General features: G+C 42.0%; 1 protein-coding gene and 2 long non-coding RNA genes across 4 annotated transcripts; 1 reads left to right on the plus strand and 2 right to left on the minus strand.

Annotated features, from left to right (window-relative positions):
* Positions 1–9,426: 9,426 nt before the first annotated feature.
* LOC111947497 lies at positions 9,427–11,263 on the minus strand. 2 transcript variants are annotated; one of them, XR_002873356.1, is made up of 3 exons: positions 11,029–11,263; positions 9,720–9,868; positions 9,427–9,633 (listed from the first exon to the last, which is right to left on the minus strand). It is a non-coding gene; the product is annotated as an uncharacterized LOC111947497 (long non-coding RNA). The 2 variants fall into 2 exon arrangements; XR_002873355.1 differs by having other exon boundaries at positions 9,720–9,831; positions 11,029–11,258.
* A 111-nt stretch (positions 11,264–11,374) lies between these two features.
* LOC110015634 (homeodomain-interacting protein kinase 2-like) lies at positions 11,375–19,075 on the plus strand. The gene is made up of 4 exons (XM_023955458.1): positions 11,375–13,432; positions 15,092–15,323; positions 16,667–16,764; positions 19,019–19,075. Exons 1-4 carry the CDS (start codon positions 11,543–11,545, stop codon positions 19,073–19,075), a joined length of 2,277 nt encoding a protein of 758 aa, XP_023811226.1. The 5' UTR covers positions 11,375–11,542.
* A 1,587-nt stretch (positions 19,076–20,662) lies between these two features.
* On the minus strand, positions 20,663–22,437 carry LOC105358524. Its single transcript, XR_002289453.2, has 3 exons — positions 22,265–22,437; positions 20,956–21,067; positions 20,663–20,869 (listed from the first exon to the last, which is right to left on the minus strand). It is a non-coding gene; the product is annotated as an uncharacterized LOC105358524 (long non-coding RNA).
* Positions 22,438–24,650: the final 2,213 nt, after the last annotated feature.

Raw genomic sequence — 24,650 nt, forward strand, 5'->3', positions numbered from 1 at the left:
AGTGACAAAACTGTCCGGAAATGACGTCAAGAACATCACCCTTCATATTTGGATTACCTCACACTATCCATGATCTGTAATGACAACAATCTGCATCACTTTTATGGATAAATACACGTTATGATGTCATTTTACATCATGGCAATCAAGTAGTGAATCTTTAAATATACCTTGAGTTTCCCATGAGAAACATCTTAAAGTTGCGGATAGAAAGTCAAAAACTTTTGATTAATTGTGTTCTAAGATTAAATCTTTAAAACTGACAGACGATCTGAAGAAGAACAGACTGAAAGAAAAAATGTCAAGAAAAGGAAATAAACAAACTGAAGCCGTGGAGTTGAGGGTAGGCAGTGAGTTGGTTGGAAGTAAGGGGGTCTATATAGTTAAAGAATTCCTGGGAGAAGGAGGTTTTGGAAAAGTGGCTAAATGTAGTAAATTGTGGAGTCTGGAATATTACGCTGTTAAAATCATGAAAATATCCAGAGAAGGACAGAAAGAGTTTGAAACGATGAAACTGATCCAAGACCTGGATCCTGATGAGAACCACTTGATTAAGATGTACGAATGCTTCACTTATAGAAAAATGACTTGCATAGTGTACGAGCTCTTGGAGGTCAATTTTCATGATTCCTTGATGAATGAGCAGCAGCTGGTCCCTTTGTGTTATATCAGAGTCATTGCTCAGCAGTTGCTCAAGGCTCTCAAAGCACTCAAAAGTATCGGTGTGGCACACTGCGACATAAAATTAGACAACATTATGTTTAAGGATCTAGATGACATGAATGTAAAACTCATAGACTTTGGTCTGGCTGTAGAGACAAATGAAATTTTAACCGGAACCAAAATGCAAGTAACTCAATTCAGAGCTCCTGAAGTTATCCTGGGTCTCCCTTTAGATGAAAGTGTTGACATGTGGGCTCTTGGCATGGTGTTGGCCTGTGTTTACTGTGGATATTATCTCTTTCTATCAAGTACCGAATACGAAACAATACGAGCTATGGTGCACATATTTGGTTTACCAGAAGCTGACGTTCTCCACAGGGCAAACTACAAAGATGCCTTTTTCACTAGGGACAACGGTGACTGGAGACTATGCACACCAGAAGAATACACCGAAATAACTGGGAATAGAGTGAGATACATGAATCCTGTGATAGATTTTGATGCTATGACTGATAAACATCGGAACATGTACGAAATGCACGATGATGACGACCACAAAGCTTTCATTGACCTTCTCAAGCGCATGCTGGAAGTCAATCCTCAACGCAGAATCACGCCGAGTCAAGCCCTCGAACACGACTTCATCACCATGAAGCACCTTGCAGGAAAAAGTAAGGCAGCGTATGCTGCTGGATGTGAAGGCGTCATGGGAAAGACCCCACCGTCAGACGCCCAAGTAAATCCCTCAGCACCTTCTAGTTCAAGCATGAGTGGATCCTCTAACCGATGCCTGAAATCATCAATGTCAGAAGATGAAATTGTAGACGTGAGGGAAGTTCCTTCTGCTGGAAGTGCAGATGAACAATCAAGTGACTCCAGCCTTAACAGCTCTGACTCCTGTGAGAAACCCGCGTTCCAGGAAAATTTGGAAAAACCGGAAGATCTGCAGACAGACAAAGACAAGGCAAAAATATCAAGAAAAGGAAATAAAAAAACGGAAGCCCTTGAGCTGATGGTAGGACATTATTTGGTGGGAAATCAGGGGATCTATAAAGTTCAGGAATTCCTGGGAGAAGGAGGTTTTGGAAAAGTGGCTAGGTGTACTAAATTGGGAAGTCCGGAAATATATGCAATTAAAATAATAACAAATGTCCAAGAAGGCAAGGAAGAGTTTGAATCCATGAAACTAATCCAAGTTCTGGATCCCGATGAGAACCACTTGATGAAGATGTATGAGTGTTTCTCATTTCAAAATGTGATTTGCTTGGTGTACGAGATCCTGGAAGAAAGCTTGGTAGATTTCTTGATCAAAAATGAATGCAAAGCCACACCTCTGACTTATGTCAGAGCTCTTGCTCAGCAGATGTTTCAGGCTCTGAAAGCGCTCAAAAGTATCGGTGTGGTTCACTGTGACATAAAATTGGACAACATCATGTTTGCGGATAAAAAATCCTTGAAATTCAAACTCATAGACTTTGGTCTAGCGGTAGAGTCAAAGGAACTTCCAATCGGAACCGAAATCCAAGTAACTCGATTCAGAGCACCTGAAGTTATCCTGGGTCTCCCTTTAGATGAAAGCGTTGACATGTGGGCACTTGGCATGGTATTGGCCTGTGTTTACTTCGGTAATTATCCCTTCCCATCAAGAACCGAATACGAAACAATACGAGCTATGGTGCAGATATTTGGTTTACCTGAAGCTGACGTTCTCAATAGGGCAAAGAACAAAGATACCTTTTTCACTAGGGACAATGGTGACTGGAGACTATGCACACCAGAAGAATACACCAAATCAACTGGGAAAGAATTGAGAAAAAAGAATCATGTGATAGATTTTGATGCTATGACTGATAAACATCGGAACATGTACGAAATGCACGATGATGACGACCACAAAGCTTTCATTGACCTTCTCAAGTGCATTCTGGAAGTCAATCCTCAACGCAGAATCACGCCGAGTCAAGCCCTCGAACACGATTTCATCACCATGAAGCACCTTGCAGGAAAAATTAAGGCAGCGTATGCTGCTGGATGTGAAGGCGTCATGGGAAAGACCGCGCCGTCACATACCCACATAAATCCCTCAGCATCTTTTACTTCAAGCTTGAGTGGATCCTCTAATCAAAGCCTGAAATCATCAATGTCAGAAGATGAAATTGTAGACGTGAGGGAAGTTCCTTCTGCTGGAAGTGCAGATGAACAATCTAGTGACTTCAGCCTTAACAGCTCTGACTCCTGTGAGAAACCCGTGTTCCAGGAAAATTTGGAAAAACCGGAAGATCTGCAGACAGACAAAGACATGGCAAAAATGTCAAAAAAAGGAAATAGAAAAACGGAAGCCTTTGAGCTGATGGAAGGCCGTAATTTGGTGGGAAATCAGGGGATCTATAAAGTTCAGGAATTCCTTGGACAAGGAAGTTTTGGAAAAGTGGCTAAGTGTACTAAATTGGGAAGTCCGGAAATGTATGCAATTAAAATAATAACAAATGTCCAAGAAGGCAAGGAAGAGTTTGAATCCATGAAACTAATCCAAGTTCTGGATCCCGATGAGAACCACTTGATGAAGATGTATGAGTGTTTCTCATTTCAAAATGTGATTTGCTTGGTGTATGAGATCCTGGAAGAAAGCTTGGTAGATTTCTTGATCAAAAATGAATGCAAAGCCACACCTCTGACTTATGTCAGAGCCATTGCTCAGCAGATGTTTCAGGCTCTGAAAGCGCTCAAAAGTATCGGTGTGGTTCACTGTGACATAAAATTGGACAACATTATGTTTGCAGACAAAAATTCCTTGAAATTCAAACTCATAGACTTTGGTCTAGCGGTAGAGTCAAAGGAACTTCCAATCGGAACCAAAATCCAAGCAACTCCATTCAGAGCACCTGAAGTTATCCTGGGTCTCCCTTTAGATGAAAGTATTGACATGTGGGCACTTGGAGTTAATTTGGCAACTGTTTACAGGGGAAATTTTGCTTTTCCAGATGATTATGATTATGAAACCATCAGAGCGATGGTGCAGATATTCGGGTTACCAGAAGAAGAACTTCTTTCTACAGGACTATACACTCAAGACTATTTTACTTGGGACAGCGGTGTAAACGGCTGGAGGCTGCTCACAGCAGAGGAATATACCCAAAGAACAATGTCAAATGTCAATGGGAATCATGTGATAAATCTTGACCAGATGACTGAGATTCATCGAAAGCAGTTTGACATGTACGATGATGACGACCACAAAGCTTTCATTGACCTTCTCAAGCGCATGCTGGAAGTCAATCCTCAATGCAGAATCACGCCGAGTCAAGCCCTCGAACACGACTTCATCACCATGAAGCACCTTGCAGGAAAAAAGTGCTGTCAAGATGAAGAGGTCATAGGAGACAGGCAGCTGGGACGAAAGAAAAGAAACCTCTCCAGTGATAAACACGGTTCTTGAAAAGTCTAGTAGCCACAAGTCTTTTAGGCATCTTCTGAAGTTTTTTTGTGAACATCTGCCTTATTGATGTTAAATTAGTTTGGGTTTTCTCCTGGAGCTCAGGTTTACCCTTAAAAAAAATCCCATTGCCTATTAATATTGTTGTTTATTGCTACAACATTAAAAAATATGTATTTTTTTAAATAATTTATGTTAAATTAGTTTGGGTTTTCTCCTGGTGCTCAGGTTTGCCCTTAAAAAAAGTCTCCATCCCTTATTAATATATTGTTTATTGTTAAATATGTAAAATTAAAATTTGTTTTAGTTGTTATAAATGTTAAATTAGTTTGGGTTTTCTCCTGGAGCTCAGGTTTGCCCTTAAAAATATGTCCATCTCTTATTGATATTGTTCTTTATTGTTAATAGTGTAAACATTTTGTAATTTATGTTAAATTAGTTTGGGTTTTCTCCTGGAGCTCAGGTTTGCCCTTAAAAATATGTCCATCTCTTATTGATATTGCTCTTTATTGTTAATAGTGTAAAAATGTCGTAATTTATGTTAAATTAGTTTGGGTTTTCTCCTGGAGCTCAGGTTTGCCCTTAAAAAAATGTCTCCATCGCTTATTATTATTGTTGTTTATAGTTAAAAATGTAAAAATTAAAACTGTTTACTTATATTTATATTTGTAAATCAATTAATCAATCAATCAATCGATTGGCCGGACGGTCAGTCAGTCAGTCAGTCAGTCAGTCAGTCAGTCAGTCAGTCAGTCAGTCAGTCAGTCAGTCAGTCAGTCAGTCAATGAATGAATAAATGAATGAATGAATCAGTAAATGAATGAATGAATCAATAAATGTATGTAATGCAACCACAGGGGGGCACAATCCAGCTCCCTTATGCCGGTCCCAAGTCCGGATAAATGCAGAGGGCTGTGTGAAAGAGAAACTCAATTAAATATATTAATCACAAGCAGAGATGAATTAATATCTATATACTGTACCGACCAAAAGTTTGGACACACCTCATTCAAAGAGTTTTCTTTATTTTCATGACCGTGAAAATTGTAGATTCACACCAAAGGCAGCAAAACTATGGATTCACACATGTTGACTTATATACTTAACACAAATGTCATGTGGCCTGTCAGACTCCTCCCCCTCCAGCTCTGCTGCTCATCTCCCTCAGCTGTGACTACTCATCTCATCAAACCACCTGCTACTTAAGGAGACCCAGCTTCATCAGTCTTCGCCAGTCCGTTAACCCTGATGGTGCCTAGTCTCCTGAAGTTCGACGTCTGGCCCCCTTGTCTCTGTACTAAGCTAACCTTGTCTTGTCTTCTGCACTCAGGTTACATTCTCACGCCACGAGAGTCACCTGAGTTCACCATCTCAAGCAGCAGCAGCAGCAGCAGCCTCAGCCTTCCACCGCTGACGTTTCTTGCCACTGTGAGCCACAGCCTCTGTTCTCACCTAGTGGCAGCCATGCCACGTGTCCACTGAGCGTCCACGCTCATCAAGATCACCATGCCACGCCAGGGTTCAAGAATCCTGCCCACGAACTTTGTCTCACTCCCGCTCTGGAAGTTCTGGATCTACAATCGAGAGCCACATCCACGACTACCCACTACACCATCAACAACCGCAAAAACATTAAGAAAATAAAACCTCTTACTTACCTCTTCACTTACCTGCCTCTGCCTTTCTCGGTTTTCAGCATCTGGGTCCTCCCTCCGCGTTCTAGTCATGACAAAAAGTGTGAAACAACTGAAAATATGTCATATTCTAGGTTCTTCAAAGTAGCCACAGTTTGCTTTCATTACTGTGTCAGGGTTCTGACTTTTTCCTTAATAAAGAGAAGAACCACACAGGAGATGAGAACTTTTGCTAGACTTCTGCAGAAGGAGAATCGGTCTGTGACAGCGCGAACTGTCACAGAGGAGTTCTGCCTTCTCAGTGTATCCAGTCTGGTTTTATTGATGGCAGGGGTTTATAACATGAAAAGTAAGTCATTAAATCAAGCAGTACACGAACATATTGTATAATCAGAACTTTTCAGGTCATTGTTTTTGTACTGAAAGAACTGAGACGAACATATCATGGTGATAATAGCGTGTAAGCAAATGATAATTACATAACCCTAACAACTGCTTTGCACACTCTTGGCATTCTCTTGATGAGCTTCAAGAGGTCGTCACCTGAAACAGTCTTCCAACAGTCTTGAAGGAGTTTCAATTGTTGGCCTTTTTGCCTTCACTCTGCAGTCCAGCTCAGCCCAAACACCCTCGATTGGGTTCAGGTGCCGGGATGGTGGTCTGTACTGTTTGGTCTGTACTGTAAATATGTGTATGTATGTATGTATAGGTGCCATCAAGATTCTGTTACATCACCCAGATTGGCGTCACCAGGGCCCTGCTCTGGAGGCAAGCAGCTCTGGGCAGGGCCCATCTCTATGGTTCTAGCCAAAGAGCTGATGTGGGATCACTCCCTCCGTGATATGGGGTCACTCTCCCGTGGGCCCACCACCTGCCAGAGAGCTCAAAAGGGGTCAGTGCAAAGTGGATTGGGAGGCAGTCGAAAGAAAGGTGCCTCAGTGGCTGTAACCCCGATGACTGAAGTTGGCTCTAGAACTTGAAAAGTCATCTCTCTAGGATGGTGGAAGCCTGAGAGACGGATTAGACTCACTACCATTCTAGAGTTTCGCAAGATGAGAGGGGGCAGGCTTGTGTGGGCATACTTGTGAGCCCCAGCGCAGCCCCTTAACTTTGGGATAACCAAAAGGCCTGTATCTGTATCTGATTTAGAGTTGTCAAAAGGCTCAGAACGGCTTTGTTTTTGAAACCAATTCGTAAATAAAGCTTCACAAAAAACTTCTCTTTGATGAAATGATAATATCATTGAAAAATGATAGGATGAACTATGGAAAAAAAGGATTTTTAAATTGTAAATCATATTGGGTGATGGAGGTTATGATGACATCATTTCCGCTCCAAACAGCAGTTGTTGTTGGCGCTGCCTAAGTCCTCTCTCCTCTGATGTACCAAACTTTGGGAGAGCTGTATGACGCTAAACTCCACGAAACATGATTTCTTACTTTGGGAGGAAGCGGCCGTGGTGCAGCGATTTCAGTCGAACCCTAATCGTAAGACTGCAGGTTTGATTCCCGCCTTCCACGCCCATGTGTCGAAGTGTCCTTGGGCAATACACTGAACCCCACCTTGCCTCTGGTGGACGGTTGGTGTCAGTGGAGCCGCCATCAGTGTGTAAATGGATGAATGGTTCTTTGACTGTAAAGCACTTTGGGATTTCGAGGAAGGTAGAAAGCGCTATACAAGTATTCGTCATTTATACGCCTCAAAACCAATAAATTCACAAGGAGAACATGCAAAGAAAGTGACAATTTGAACCAGAGGCCTTCTCACTGTTAAAGTGGAAGTGCTAACCACTACATCTCCGTGCCACCTCGCTCAGGGTTTGTGAATTTGTCCTTCAGAACACAGATATGGAGTCTGCAGATCCAGTAATCCGTCATAGATCAGTCCGGCGACCCTCTGAGAGACTCCTGCACTTGGTTTTTCCCGTCCTCTTGTTATCCAACTAAATCTTTCTCATCTCAACTGTAAAGCCAGAGTCAAATTCAAAACATGGCAGGTTTCCCAACAGCATTTTTCAAGAATGACCCTGATGTTTTTTGTGTGTTACCCCAGCACCCCTGTGACCCACAGGACAAGCAGGAAGACGGTGAGCCAAAGGAGCTGATCTAAAGCTATCAAGAGCCTCTGACCTGAATGTTCTGTAGTTACACAAATGAATTCACCGGAAACTAACGAAAAAAAGAAAAGAATACGACTGAACATCAAACTTTACTATTGCAAATGGAATTCGGATTTTCCGTACTTTGACTCCTTCTTAGTAGCTGACTCGGCACAAATCTAAAGAACACACGGCTGGGCGGTTCTTGAGTGAAAGCATCTTTATGATGTCAGCAACTTCAGGGGTCGGATGCTTTGGTTTCCAGCTCTTCAAGTGCCTCCAGGCTTTTCTGAGTGACGTCATATGTGATTTTCTAATACACACATTGAACACACAAATGAAAAAGGCTGAAGACTCATTCGACCTATCTGTTCAGTTCCTCCTAACTTGCAGCAGCGTGGCTTGACAGTCAAATCAGATGGCTTTGGCTGCATACAGAACCGCCTCATTTCTGTTATTTGGTGGATTCCTCCAACAGTCATGATACAGTGACTTAAAGAGGCAAAGCGCCCCCTGCTGGTCACAGACCTAATCCATCAAGAATGGCAGTGAGGAAAACCTATACAACCTATTTTCACAGTTCTGTTGGGATCACTAGGCCTTAATGGACTAAACTGAGTCCTAAGAAACGTTAGTGAGTGACAGTGACAGGATTTGGACTTCATTCATTTGAATGTTTCTTGTTTTCTCTACACAAATGCATAAACTAACCTCTGGTTGGAATTGGTGCTTCAAATATCAACTGAATTCAACTGAATTATGGAAGCAGAACTTGTACAAAACCTTTTCATCATCATTTTTTTCTTTATAAAGCACTTTCCAACATCATCCATGAGCCGTGGGGAAGAAATGTGTCTCGACATCGGAAAATGGCAAAAACGTCATCAGCAATTTGTACAGATCTTCACGCTCAGCGCTGATGCCGCTTCTGGAGCTGCTTGGACGCTAGCTCACCTCTCTCCACGGGGTCATAAAAGTAACCCTCCCTCCTCAGTGAGGCCAAGACTGAAGGCACTGAAGTCAGCCAGCTGCTGCTGGGTTAGCGCACAAGCTGCAATCTTCTCTGCCACCTCCTCCTCCTCCAACCCCCTCCTCTGCTCTGCCATTCTACACTCCTGAGATCAGATCAGTCTGATCACTTGCATTAGAACTTACCTTTACCTCATTTGTCATCCGCTGGCCTGAAGGCCTGCAGTGAGTTTATTCTTTGATGAAGTCCTATTTAAAAGCTGTGAAAATATTGCAGCTTTTTTCTCCTTGCATCTCCTTACTGTGTCTCACAGCTACCATGTACAATCTGGGCATTTTCCACGGATGAAATTTCTGTCTTTTGCAATACGAGTGTGAATTACCTAATCCAAAGGTGTTTCTTGTGTTTCATCATTTATCGATGTGTGCAGAAATCAGTCAAGAGTTTCAGCTGATGGGTCTGTACTTGAATTCTGCTCTGAGCTGTTTGAAATTGTGGTCGGTTTCAGTTCATGCGTAAGTCTCTCACAGGGCGGTGGTCTGTGCGTGAAATGTTTATAGATGTATCACGGAGGAACCACATTAAAACCACGGAACAAGTACACATAACCACGCAAGGAACACATAAATCTGCTTCATTGAATTTCTTTAATTTGACATTCAGAGCACTGAGCAGAGATCACATCAGCACCATGGTCAGCGCCCTCTGCTGGTCCTTCCATTGGTTTGACCATTATGACCAGTTTTCATCCGGGGACAATGCGCAAGTTGTATGTAGTGGGAGTGTGACACGGCCTGAACTTCAGGAATGTCACTCAGTTCTTCCAGGTAACTTTCTGAATGAGAAGCAAAAGAAGAAAACATCTCAGTTTTTGTGAGGCACACTGCTAAAACAAAGGTTGGACAGAGTGCAGTGGTTTACCTGTTTGAACATCCAGGTGTTTCCTGCGCTGTAGAGATGGTATTTATGGCTCTTTGGATTAGATCACATTTATTCCATTTAAGAAGCCAGTCTGGAATTTATTCCTTTTATCCTGGAAATAATCACAGGGAGGATTGATGGGCTGATACCTGGATCAGAATAATTCAAATTCAGATTTCTTACAGGTCATTTAGTTCAAATTCTTTTTGAAATATCAATTCAAGCTTTATTTGACATGTGTGGCCAAGATGTTAAAGTCATTGTAAATATTCCACTTCCAAATCCTCTGAGTTGACAGCAAGATCTATGTAGCCTTTGTAAAAAGAGTGTGTTTGTGTACTTGAATTGTGTTATTACTGCAGCAGCTAAACCAGGGGTCTACAACCTAACGCTAAAAGAACCAATTGGTCCAGTTTCTTACAACCCCTGGCTGCACCACCCTGTTTAGAAAAATGCACTTTATTGGTGTTTTTGTGCTTATTACGCGATCTTTTTGTAACACATAGCTTTGAAATATTTACAATAATGAAATTCCAACAGTCGTGTATTTTATCAGGCCGTGTGACAATGTTGATTTCTTTTACTCTGACAGAAGTACAGACAAGTTCCTTTTCTAAAATCAAAGTCTCTGTCAAAAGAGATCCTCCTGAAGGTGCAGACGTTCTAGCAGTTACCTTTATAGCACAATTCTGTCATTGGAGAACTTCTGAACACATGTAGGAGAAGATAAGGACACATGCTTGAAACTTATTGTAATAAACAGTTCGGACGATATGGAATCCTCATCATTATACTCAGTCATCGGATTGATAAAGCACACAAGGGCTCTTCATTTAGTGTCATGTCAGCAGTGGTGAAAAACGAGTTTATTTTACTATTAAAAGATCACCTCATTAAAAAAATAAGCTGAAACTGTAACCAACAAACCCATCATTTATACACAACACAAATCAGGCTGCTCTGAGCTGCACGCAAAAGCTTCTGGTGAAACATTTGAATACCAGAATTTCAACAAACAGCAAAACTCAAAAATTCCTGTCTTCAGAACGAGCACTGAAAGTTCACGCGCTGTGAGTCTGAGACACGCCTCTTTTCTGTTTTCACGGAGGTCCTCCCGTGAAAGGGGTGATTGCATCTAAGATAAGTAGGGTGAGCTGGTTTGAGGATTTCTGTGAACGTGTGAAGCTCAGGGGAGGGAGGAAAAAAGACAGAGAAAGAGAACAGTTCCCAGCCAAGCGACACTCAAAAGGTTCGGTTCGTTCGTGAGCGCGGGTTCAGGAGTTCTGGCTCTGAACTTCCTCCCTCCTACCTGTTTTGGACCACCAGCTCTGGTTGTGCGCTCCTCCTGCGTGCACATGTCAGACTTGATCAGGCCGAAATGTTGGAAACCGTTTGAATTTTGAGAGTCACGTGCACGTCAGCGAGGTCCATTTCATTCATCATTCATTTAGCCCTCTTAGACAGGCATGACTGACAGCTGGCTCGCGCGCGCGCACACAACCCACGTGACTGCGGTGGTTCTATGAGTGACAAAACTGTCCGGAAATGACGTCAAGAACATCACCCTTCATATTTGGATTACCTCACACTATCCATGATCTGTAATGACAACAATCTGCATCACTTTTATGGATAAATACACGTTATGATGTCATTTTACATCATGGCAATCAAGTAGTGAATCTTTAAATATACCTTGAGTTTCCCATGAGAAACATCTTAAAGTTGCGGATAGAAAGTCAAAAACTTTTGATTAATTGTGTTCTAAGATTAAATCTTTAAAACTGACAGACGATCTGAAGAAGAACAGACTGAAAGAAAAAATGTCAAGAAAAGGAAATAAACAAACTGAAGCCGTGGAGTTGAGGGTAGGCAGTGAGTTGGTTGGAAGTAAGGGGGTCTATATAGTTAAAGAATTCCTGGGAGAAGGAGGTTTTGGAAAAGTGGCTAAATGTAGTAAATTGTGGAGTCTGGAATATTACGCTGTTAAAATCATGAAAATATCCAGAGAAGGACAGAAAGAGTTTGAAACGATGAAACTGATCCAAGACCTGGATCCTGATGAGAACCACTTGATTAAGATGTACGAATGCTTCACTTATAGAAAAATGACTTGCATAGTGTACGAGCTCTTGGAGGTCAATTTTCATGATTCCTTGATGAATGAGCAGCAGCTGGTCCCTTTGTGTTATATCAGAGTCATTGCTCAGCAGTTGCTCAAGGCTCTCAAAGCACTCAAAAGTATCGGTGTGGCACACTGCGACATAAAATTAGACAACATTATGTTTAAGGATCTAGATGACATGAATGTAAAACTCATAGACTTTGGTCTGGCTGTAGAGACAAATGAAATTTTAACCGGAACCAAAATGCAAGTAACTCAATTCAGAGCTCCTGAAGTTATCCTGGGTCTCCCTTTAGATGAAAGTGTTGACATGTGGGCTCTTGGCATGGTGTTGGCCTGTGTTTACTGTGGATATTATCTCTTTCTATCAAGTACCGAATACGAAACAATACGAGCTATGGTGCACATATTTGGTTTACCAGAAGCTGACGTTCTCCACAGGGCAAACTACAAAGATGCCTTTTTCACTAGGGACAACGGTGACTGGAGACTATGCACACCAGAAGAATACACCGAAATAACTGGGAATAGAGTGAGATACATGAATCCTGTGATAGATTTTGATGCTATGACTGATAAACATCGGAACATGTACGAAATGCACGATGATGACGACCACAAAGCTTTCATTGACCTTCTCAAGCGCATGCTGGAAGTCAATCCTCAACGCAGAATCACGCCGAGTCAAGCCCTCGAACACGACTTCATCACCATGAAGCACCTTGCAGGAAAAAGTAAGGCAGCGTATGCTGCTGGATGTGAAGGCGTCATGGGAAAGACCCCACCGTCAGACGCCCAAGTAAATCCCTCAGCACCTTCTAGTTCAAGCATGAGTGGATCCTCTAACCGATGCCTGAAATCATCAATGTCAGAAGATGAAATTGTAGACGTGAGGGAAGTTCCTTCTGCTGGAAGTGCAGATGAACAATCAAGTGACTCCAGCCTTAACAGCTCTGACTCCTGTGAGAAACCCGCGTTCCAGGAAAATTTGGAAAAACCGGAAGATCTGCAGACAGACAAAGACAAGGCAAAAATATCAAGAAAAGGAAATAAAAAAACGGAAGCCCTTGAGCTGATGGTAGGACATTATTTGGTGGGAAATCAGGGGATCTATAAAGTTCAGGAATTCCTGGGAGAAGGAGGTTTTGGAAAAGTGGCTAGGTGTACTAAATTGGGAAGTCCGGAAATATATGCAATTAAAATAATAACAAATGTCCAAGAAGGCAAGGAAGAGTTTGAATCCATGAAACTAATCCAAGTTCTGGATCCCGATGAGAACCACTTGATGAAGATGTATGAGTGTTTCTCATTTCAAAATGTGATTTGCTTGGTGTACGAGATCCTGGAAGAAAGCTTAGAAGATTTCTTGATCAAAAATGAATGCAAAGCCACACCTCTGACTTATGTCAGAGCTCTTGCTCAGCAGATGTTTCAGGCTCTGAAAGCGCTCAAAAGTATCGGTGTGGTTCACTGTGACATAAAATTGGACAACATCATGTTTGCGGATAAAAATTCCTTGAAATTCAAACTCATAGACTTTGGTCTAGCGGTAGAGTCAAAGGAACTTCCAATCGGAACCGAAATCCAAGTAACTCGATTCAGAGCACCTGAAGTTATCCTGGGTCTCCCTTTAGATGAAAGCGTTGACATGTGGGCACTTGGCATGGTATTGGCCTGTGTTTACTTCGGTAATTATCCCTTCCCATCAAGAACCGAATACGAAACAATACGAGCTATGGTGCAGATATTTGGTTTACCTGAAGCTGACGTTCTCAATAGGGCAAAGAACAAAGATACCTTTTTCACTAGGGACAATGGTGACTGGAGACTATGCACACCAGAAGAATACACCAAATCAACTGGGAAAGAATTGAGAAAAAAGAATCATGTGATAGATTTTGATGCTATGACTGATAAACATCGGAACATGTACGAAATGCACGATGATGACGACCACAAAGCTTTCATTGACCTTCTCAAGTGCATTCTGCAAGTCAATCCTCAACGCAGAATCACGCCGAGTCAAGCCCTCGAACACGATTTCATCACCATGAAGCACCTTGCAGGAAAAATTAAGGCAGTGTATGCTGCTGGATGTGAAGGCGTCATGGGAAAGACCGCGCCGTCACATACCCACATAAATCCCTCAGCATCTTTTACTTCAAGCTTGAGTGGATCCTCTAATCAAAGCCTGAAATCATCAATGTCAGAAGATGAAATTGTAGACGTGAGGGAAGTTCCTTCTGCTGGAAGTGCAGATGAACAATCTAGTGACTTCAGCCTTAACAGCTCTGACTCCTGTGAGAAACCCGTGTTCCAGGAAAATTTGGAAAAACCGGAAGATCTGCAGACAGACAAAGACATGGCAAAAATGTCAAGAAAAGGAAATAGAAAAACGGAAGCCTTTGAGCTGATGGAAGTCCGTAATTTGGTGGGAAATCAGGGGATCTATAAAGTTCAGGAATTCCTTGGACAAGGAAGTTTTGGAAAAGTGGCTAAGTGTACTAAATTGGGAAGTCCGGAAATGTATGCAATTAAAATAATAACAAATGTCCAAGAAGGCAAGGAAGAGTTTGAATCCATGAAACTAATCCAAGTTCTGGATCCCGATGAGAACCACTTGATGAAGATGTATGAGTGTTTCTCATTTCAAAATGTGATTTGCTTGGTGTATGAGATCCTGTAAGAAAGCTTGGTAGATTTCTTGATCAAAAATGAATGCAAAGCCACACCTCTGACTTATGTCAGAGCCATTGCTCAGCAGATGTTTCAGGCTCTGAAAGCGCTCAAAAGTATCGGTGTGGTTCACTGTGACATAAAATTGGACAACATTATGTTTGCAGACAAAAATTCCTTGAAATTCAAACTCATAGACTTTGGTCTAGCGGTAGAGTCAAAGGAACTTCCAATCGGAACCAAAATCCAAGCAACTCCATTCAGAGCACCTGAAGTTATCCTGGGTCTCCCTTTAGATGAAAGTATTGACATGTGGGCACTTGGAGTTAATTTGGCAACTGTTTACAGGGGAAATTTTGCTTTTCCAGATGATTATGATTATGAAACCATCAGAGCGATGGTGCAGATATTCGGGTTACCAGAAGAAGAACTTCTTTCTACAGGACTATACACTCAAGACTATTTTACTTGGGACAGCGGTGTAAACGGCTGGAGGCTGCTCACAGCAGAGGAATATACCCAAAGAACAATGTCAAATGTCAATGGGAATCATGTGATAAATCTTGACCAGATGACTGAGATTCATCGAAAGCAGTTTGACATGTACGATGATGACGACCACAAAGCTTTCATTGACCTTCTCAAGCGCATGCTGGAAGTCAATCCTCAATGCAGAATCACGCCGAGTCAAGCCCTCGAACACGACTTCATCACCATGAAGCACCTTGCAGGAAAAAAGTGCTGTCAAGATGAAGAGGTCATAGGAGACAGGCAGCTGGGACGAAAGAAAAGAAACCTCTCCAGTGATAAACACGGTTCTTGAAAAGTCTAGTAGCCACAAGTCTTTTAGGCATCTTCTGAAGTTTTTTTGTGAACATCTGCCTTATTGATGTTAAATTAGTTTGGGTTTTCTCCTGGAGCTCAGGTTTACCCTTAAAAAAAATCCCATTGCCTATTAATATTGTTGTTTATTGCTACAACATTAAAAAATATGTATTTTTTTAAATAATTTATGTTAAATTAGTTTGGGTTTTCTCCTGGTGCTCAGGTTTGCCCTTAAAAAAAGTCTCCATCCCTTATTAATATATTGTTTATTGTTAAATATGTAAAATTAAAATTTGTTTTAGTTGTTATAAATGTTAAATTAGTTTGGGTTTTCTCCTGGAGCTCAGGTTTGCCCTTAAAAATATGTCCATCTCTTATTGATATTGTTCTTTATTGTTAATAGTGTAAACATTTTGTAATTTATGTTAAATTAGTTTGGGTTTTCTCCTGGAGCTCAGGTTTGCCCTTAAAAATATGTCCATCTCTTATTGATATTGCTCTTTATTGTTAATAGTGTAAAAATGTCGTAATTTATGTTAAATTAGTTTGGGTTTTCTCCTGGAGCTCAGGTTTGCCCTTAAAAAAATGTCTCCATCGCTTATTATTATTGTTGTTTATAGTTAAAAATGTAAAAATTAAAACTGTTTACTTATATTTATATTTGTAAATCAATTAATCAATCAATCGATTGGCCGGACGGTCAGTCAGTCAGTCAGTCAGTCAGTCAGTCAGTCAGTCAGTCAGTCAGTCAGTCAGTCAGTCAGTCAGTCAGTCAATGAATGAATAAATGAATGAATGAATCAGTAAATGAATGAATGAATCAATAAATGTATGTAATGCAACCACAGGGGGGCACAATCCAGCTCCCTTATGCCGGTCCCAAGTCCGGATAAATGCAGAGGGCTGTGTGAAAGAGAAACTCAATTAAATATATTAATCACAAGCAGAGATGAATTAATATCTATATACTGTACCGACCAAAAGTTTGGACACACCTCATTCAAAGAGTTTTCTTTATTTTCATGACCGTGAAAATTGTAGATTCACACCAAAGGCAGCAAAACTATGGATTCACACATGTTGACTTATATACTTAACACAAATGTCATGTGGCCTGTCAGACTCCTCCCCCTCCAGCTCTGCTGCTCATCTCCCTCAGCTGTGACTACTCATCTCATCAAACCACCTGCTACTTAAGGAGACCCAGCTTCATCAGTCTTCGCCAGTCCGTTAACCCTGATGGTGCCTAGTCTCCTGAAGTTCGACGTCTGGCCCCCTTGTCTCTGTACTAAGCTAACCTTGTCTTGTCTTCTGCACTCAGGTTACATTCTCACGCCACGAGAGTCACCTGAGTTCACCATCTCAAGCAGCAGCAGCAGCAGCAGCCTCAGCCTTCCACCGCTGACGTTTCTTGCCACTGTGAGCCACAGCCTCTGTTCTCACCTAGTGGCAGCCATGCCACGTGTCCACTGAGCGTCCACGCTCATCAAGATCACCATGCCACGCCAGGGTTCAAGAATCCTGCCCACGAACTTTGTCTCACTCCCGCTCTGGAAGTTCTGGATCTACAATCGAGAGCCACATCCACGACTACCCACTACACCATCAACAACCGCAAAAACATTAAGAAAATAAAACCTCTTACTTACCTCTTCACTTACCTGCCTCTGCCTTTCTCGGTTTTCAGCATCTGGGTCCTCCCTCCGCGTTCTAGTCATGACAAAAAGTGTGAAACAACTGAAAATATGTCATATTCTAGGTTCTTCAAAGTAGCCACAGTTTGCTTTCATTACTGTGTCAGGGTTCTGACTTTTTCCTTAATAAAGAGAAGAACCACACAGGAGATGAGAACTTTTGCTAGACTTCTGCAGAAGGAGAATCGGTCTGTGACAGCGCGAACTGTCACAGAGGAGTTCTGCCTTCTCAGTGTATCCAGTCTGGTTTTATTGATGGCAGGGGTTTATAACATGAAAAGTAAGTCATTAAATCAAGCAGTACACGAACATATTGTATAATCAGAACTTTTCAGGTCATTGTTTTTGTACTGAAAGAACTGAGACGAACATATCATGGTGATAATAGCGTGTAAGCAAATGATAATTACATAACCCTAACAACTGCTTTGCACACTCTTGGCATTCTCTTGATGAGCTTCAAGAGGTCGTCACCTGAAACAGTCTTCCAACAGTCTTGAAGGAGTTTCAATTGTTGGCCTTTTTGCCTTCACTCTGCAGTCCAGCTCAGCCCAAACACCCTCGATTGGGTTCAGGTGCCGGGATGGTGGTCTGTACTGTTTGGTCTGTACTGTAAATATGTGTATGTATGTATAGGTGCCATCAAGATTCTGTTACATCACCCAGATTGGCGTCACCAGGGCCCTGCTCTGGAGGCAAGCAGCTCTGGGCAGGGCCCATCTCTATGGTTCTAGCCAAAGAGCTGATGTGGGATCACTCCCTCCGTGATATGGGGTCACTCTCCCGTGGGCCCACCACCTGCCAGAGAGCTCAAAAGGGGTCAGTGCAAAGTGGATTGGGAGGCAGTCGAAAGAAAGGTGCCTCAGTGGCTGTAACCCCGATGACTGAAGTTGGCTCTAGAACTTGAAAAGTCATCTCTCTAGGATGGTGGAAGCCTGAGAGACGGATTAGACTCACTACCATTCTAGAGTTTCGCAAGATGAGAGGGGGCAGGCTTGTGTGGGCATACTTGTGAGCCCCAGCGCAGCCCCTTAACTTTGGGATAACCAAAAGGCCTGTATCTGTATCTGATTTAGAGTTGTCAAAAGGCTCAGAACGGCTTTGTTTTTGAAACCAATTCGTAAATAAAGCTTCACAAAAAACTTCTCTTTGATGAAATGATAATATCATTGAAAAATGATAGGATGAACTATGGAAAAAAAGGATTTTTAAATTGTAAATCATATTGGGTGATGGAGGTTATGATGACATCATTTCCGCTCCAAACAGCAGTTGTTGTTGGCGCTGCCTAAGTCCTCTCTCCTCTGATGTACCAAACTTTGGGAGAGCTGTATGACGCTAAACTCCACGAAACATGATTTCTTACTTTGGGAGGAAGCGGCCGTGGTGCAGCGATTTCAGTCGAACCCTAATCGTAAGACTGCAGGTTTGATTCCCGCCTTCCACGCCCATGTGTCGAAGTGTCCTTGGGCAATACACTGAACCCCACCTTGCCTCTGGTGGACGGTTGGTGTCAGTGGAGCCGCCATCAGTGTGTAAATGGATGAATGGTTCTTTGACTGTAAAGCACTTTGGGATTTCGAGGAAGGTAGAAAGCGCTATACAAGTATTCGTCATTTATACGCCTCAAAACCAATAAATTCACAAGGAGAACATGCAAAGAAAGTGACAATTTGAACCAGAGGCCTTCTCACTGTTAAAGTGGAAGTGCTAACCACTACATCTCCGTGCCACCTCGCTCAGGGTTTGTGAATTTGTCCTTCAGAACACAGATATGGAGTCTGCAGATCCAGTAATCCGTCATAGATCAGTCCGGCGACCCTCTGAGAGACTCCTGCACTTGGTTTTTCCCGTCCTCTTGTTATCCAACTAAATCTTTCTCATCTCAACTGTAAAGCCAGAGTCAAATTCAAAACATGGCAGGTTTCCCAACAGCATTTTTCAAGAATGACCCTGATGTTTTTTGTGTGTTACCCCAGCACCCCTGTGACCCACAGGACAAGCAGGAAGACGGTGAGCCAAAGGAGCTGATCTAAAGCTATCAAGAGCCTCTGACCTGAATGTTCTGTAGTTACACAAATGAATTCACCGGAAACTAACGAAAAAAAGAAAAGAATACGACTGAACATCAAACTTTACTATTGCAAATGGAATTCGGATTTTCCGTACTTTGACTCCTTCTTAGTAGCTGACTCGGCACAAATCTAAAGAACACACGGCTGGGCGGTTCTTGAGTGAAAGCATCTTTATGATGTCAGCAACTTCAGGGGTCGGATGCTTTGGTTTCCAGCTCTTCAAGTGCCTCCAGGCTTTTCTGAGTGACGTCATATGTGATTTTCTAATACACACATTGAACACACAAATGATAAAGGCTGAAGACTCATTCGACCCATCTGTTCAGTTCCTCCTAACTTGCAGCAGCGTGGCTTGACAGTCAAATCAGATGGCTTTGGCTGCATACAGAACCGCCTCATTTCTGTTATTTGGTGGATTCCTCCAACAGTCATGATACAGTGACTTAAAGAGGCAAAGCGCCCCCTGCTGGTCACAGACCTAATCCATCAAGAATGGCAGTGAGGAAAACCTATACAACCTATTTTCACAGTTCTGTTGGGATCACTAGGCCTTAATGGACTAAACTGAGTCCTAAGAAACGTTAGTGAGTGACAGTGACAGGATTTGGACTTCATTCATTTGAATGTTTCTTGTTTTCTCTACACAAATGCATAAACTAACCTCTGGTTGGAATTGGTGCTTCAAATATCAACTGAATTCAACTGAATTATGGAAGCAGAACTTGTACAAAACTTTTTCATCATCATTTTTTTCTTTATAAAGCACTTTCCAACATCATCCATGAGCCGTGGGGAAGAAATGTGTCTCGACATCGGAAAATGGCAAAAACGTCATCAGCAATTTGTACAGATCTTCACGCTCAGCGCTGATGCCGCTTCTGGAGCTGCTTGGACGCTAGCTCACCTCTCTCCACGGGGTCATAAAAGTAACCCTCCCTCCTCAGTGAGGCCAAGACTGAAGGCACTGAAGTCAGCCAGCTGCTGCTGGGTTAGCGCACAAGCTGCAATCTTCTCTGCCACCTCCTCCTCCTCCAACCCCCTCCTCTGCTCTGCCATTCTACACTCCTGAGATCAGATCAGTCTGATCACTTGCATTAGAACTTACCTTTACCTCATTTGTCATCCGCTGGCCTGAAGGCCTGCAGTGAGTTTATTCTTTGATGAAGTCCTATTTCAAAGCTGTGAAAATATTGCAGCTTTTTTCTCCTTGCATCTCCTTACTGTGTCTCACAGCTACCATGTACAATCTGGGCATTTTCCACGGATGAAATTTCTGTCTTTTGCAATACGAGTGTGAATTACCTAATCCAAAGGTGTTTCTTGTGTTTCATCATTTATCGATGTGTGCAGAAATCAGTCAAGAGTTTCAGCTGATGGGTCTGTACTTGAATTCTGCTCTGAGCTGTTTGAAATTGTGGTCGGTTTCAGTTCATGCGTAAGTCTCTCACAGGGCGGTGGTCTGTGCGTGAAATGTTTATAGATGTATCACGGAGGAACCACATTAAAACCACGGAACAAGTACACATAACCACGCAAGGAACACATAAATCTGCTTCATTGGATTTCTTTAATTTGACATTCAGAGCACTGAGCAGAGATCACATCAGCACCATGGTCAGCGCCCTCTGCTGGTCCTTCCATTGGTTTGACCATTATGACCAGTTTTCATCCGGGGACAATGCGCAAGTTGTATGTAGTGGGAGTGTGACACGGCCTGAACTTCAGGAATGTCACTCAGTTCTTCCAGGTAACTTTCTGAATGAGAAGCAAAAGAAGAAAACATCTCAGTTTTTGTGAGGCACACTGCTACAACAAAGGTTGGACAGAGTGCAGTGGTTTACCTGTTTGAACATCCAGGTGTTTCCTGCGCTGTAGAGATGGTATTTATGGCTCTTTGGATCAGATCACATTTATTCCATTTAAGAAGCCAGTCTGGAATTTATTCCTTTTATCCTGGAAATAATCACAGGGAGGATTGATGGGCTGATACCTGGATCAGAATAATTCAAATTCAGATTTCTTACAGGTCATTTAGTTCAAATTCTTTTTGAAATATCAATTCAAGCTTTATTTGACATGTGTGGCCAAGATGTTAAAGTCATTGTAAATATTCCACTTCCAAATCCTCTGAGTTGACAGCAAGATCTATGTAGCCTTTGTAAAAAGAGTGTGTTTGTGTACTTGAATTGTGTTATTACTGCAGCAGCTAAACCAGGGGTCTACAACCTAACGCTAAAAGAACCAATTGGTCCAGTTTCTTACAACCCCTGGCTGCACCACCCTGTTTAGAAAAATGCACTTTATTGGTGTTTTTGTGCTTATTACGCGATCTTTTTGTAACACATAGCTTTGAAATATTTACAATAATGAAATTCCAACAGTCGTGTATTTTATCAGGCCGTGTGACAATGTTGATTTCTTTTACTCTGACAGAAGTACAGACAAGTTCCTTTTCTAAAATCAAAGTCTCTGTCAAAAGAGATCCTCCTGAAGGTGCAGACGTTCTAGCAGTTACCTTTATAGCACAATTCTGTCATTGGAGAACTTCTGAACACATGTAGGAGAAGATAAGGACACATGCTTGAAACTTATTGTAATAAACAGTTCGGACGATATGGAATCCTCATCATTATACTCAGTCATCGGATTGATAAAGCACACAAGGGCTCTTCATTTAGTGTCATGTCAGCAGTGGTGAAAAACAAGTTTATTTTACTATTAAAAGATCACCTCATTAAAAAAATAAGCTGAAACTGTAACCAACAAACCCATCATTTATACACAACACAAATCAGGCTGCTCTGAGCTGCACGCAAAAGCTTCTGGTGAAACATTTGAATACCAGAATTTCAACAAACAGCAAAACTCAAAAATTCCTGTCTTCAGAACGAGCACTGAAAGTTCACGCGCTGTGAGTCTGAGACACGCCTCTTTTCTGTTTTCACGGAGGTCCTCCCGTGAAAGGGGTGATTGCATCTAAGATAAGTAGGGTGAGCTGGTTTGAGGATTTCTGTGAACGTGTGAAGCTCAGGGGAGGGAGGAAAAAAGACAGAGAAAGAGAACAGTTCCCAGCCAAGCGACACTCAAAAGGTTCGGTTCGTTCGTGAGCGCGGGTTCAGGAGTTCTGGCTCTGAACTTCCTCCCTCCTACCTGTTTTGGACCACCAGCTCTGGTTGTGCGCTCCTCCTGCGTGCACATGTCAGACTTGATCAGGCCGAAATGTTGGAAACCGTTTGAATTTTGAGAGTCACGTGCACGTCAGCGAGGTCCATTTCATTCATCATTCATTTAGCGCTCTTAGACAGGCATGACTGACAGCTGCTGGCTCGCGCGCGCGCACACAACCGTCACTCATAGAACAATGGTTCTATGAGTGACGAAACTGTCCGGAAATGACGTCAAGAACATCACCCTCCATATTTGGATTACCTCACACTATCCATAATCTGTAATGACAACAATCTGCATCACTTTTATGGATAAATACATGTTATGATATCATTTTACATCACTGGATAAAGCTAGACACGTTATGATGTCATTTTAAATCACTGGATAAAGCTAGACACATGTTATGATGTTATTTTACATCATGGCAATCAAGTAGTGAATCTTTAAATATACCTTGAGTTTCCCATGAGAAACATCTTAAAGTTGCGGATAGAAAGTCAAAAACTTTTGATTAATTGTGTTCTAAGATTAAATCTTTAAAACTGACAGACGATCTGAAGAAGAACAGACTGAAAGAAAAAATGTCAAGAAAAGGAAATAAACAAACTGAAGCCGTGGAGTTGAGGGTAGGCAGTGAGTTGGTTGGAAGTAAGGGGGTCTATATAGTTAAGGAATTCCTGGGAGAAGGAGGTTTTGGAAAAGTGGCTAAATGTAGTAAATTGTGGAGTCTGGAATATTACGCTGTTAAAATCATGAAAATATCCAGAGAAGGACAGAAAGAGTTTGAAACGATGAAACTGATCCAAGACCTGGATCCTGATGAGAACCACTTGATTAAGATGTACGAATGCTTCACTTATAGAAAAATGACTTGCATAGTGTACGAGCTCTTGGAGGTCAATTTTCATGATTCCTTGATGAATGAGCAGCAGCTGGTCCCTTTGTGTTATATCAGAGTCATTGCTCAGCAGTTGCTCAAGGCTCTCAAAGCACTCAAAAGTATCGGTGTGGCACACTGCGACATAAAATTAGACAACATTATGTTTAAGGATCTAGATGACATGAATGTAAAACTCATAGACTTTGGTCTGGCTGTAGAGACAAATGAAATTTTAACCGGAACCAAAATGCAAGTAACTCAATTCAGAGCTCCTGAAGTTATCCTGGGTCTCCCTTTAGATGAAAGTGTTGACATGTGGGCTCTTGGCATGGTGTTGGCCTGTGTTTACTGTGGATATTATCTCTTTCTATCAAGTACCGAATATGAAACAATACGAGCTATGGTGCACATATTTGGTTTACCAGAAGCTGACGTTCTCCACAGGGCAAACTACAAAGATGCCTTTTTCACTAGGGACAACATCATAGATAGCATCATAGATTTTGATGCTATGACTGATAAACATCGGAACATGTACGAAATGCACGATGATGACGACCACAAAGCTTTCATTGACCTTCTCAAGCGCATGCTGGAAGTCAATCCTCAACGCAGAATCACGCCGAGTCAAGCCCTCGAACACGACTTCATCACCATGAAGCACCTTGCAGGAAAAAGTAAGGCAGCGTATGCTGCTGGATGTGAAGGCGTCATGGGAAAGACCCCACCGTCAGAAGCCCAAGTAAATCCCTCAGCACCTTCTAGTTCAAGCATGAGTGGATCCTCTAACCGATGCCTGAAATCATCAATGTCAGAAGATGAAATTGTAGACGTGAGGGAAGTTCCTTCTGCTGGAAGTGCAGATGAACAATCAAGTGACTCCAGCCTTAACAGCTCTGACTCCTGTGAGAAACCCGCGTTCCAGGAAAATTTGGAAAAACCGGAAGATCTGCAGACAGACAAAGACAAGGCAAAAATATCAAGAAAAGGAAATAAAAAAACGGAAGCCCTTGAGCTGATGGTAGGACATTATTTGGTGGGAAATCAGGGGATCTATAAAGTTCAGGAATTCCTGGGAGAAGGAGGTTTTGGAAAAGTGGCTAGGTGTACTAAATTGGGAAGTCCGGAAATATATGCAATTAAAATAATAACAAATGTCCAAGAAGGCAAGGAAGAGTTTGAATCCATGAAACTAATCCAAGTTCTGGATCCCGATGAGAACCACTTGATGAAGATGTATGAGTGTTTCTCATTTCAAAATGTGATTTGCTTGGTGTACGAGATCCTGGAAGAAAGCTTAGAAGATTTCTTGATCAAAAATGAATGCAAAGCCACACCTCTGACTTATGTCAGAGCTCTTGCTCAGCAGATGTTTCAGGCTCTGAAAGCGCTCAAAAGTATCGGTGTGGTTCACTGTGACATAAAATTGGACAACATCATGTTTGCGGATAAAAAATCCTTGAAATTCAAACTCATAGACTTTGG

The sequence above is a fragment of the Oryzias latipes genome, chromosome 6 (assembly GCF_002234675.1).
Source record: "Oryzias latipes chromosome 6, ASM223467v1".
Taxonomy (NCBI): Eukaryota; Metazoa; Chordata; class Actinopteri; order Beloniformes; family Adrianichthyidae; genus Oryzias; species Oryzias latipes.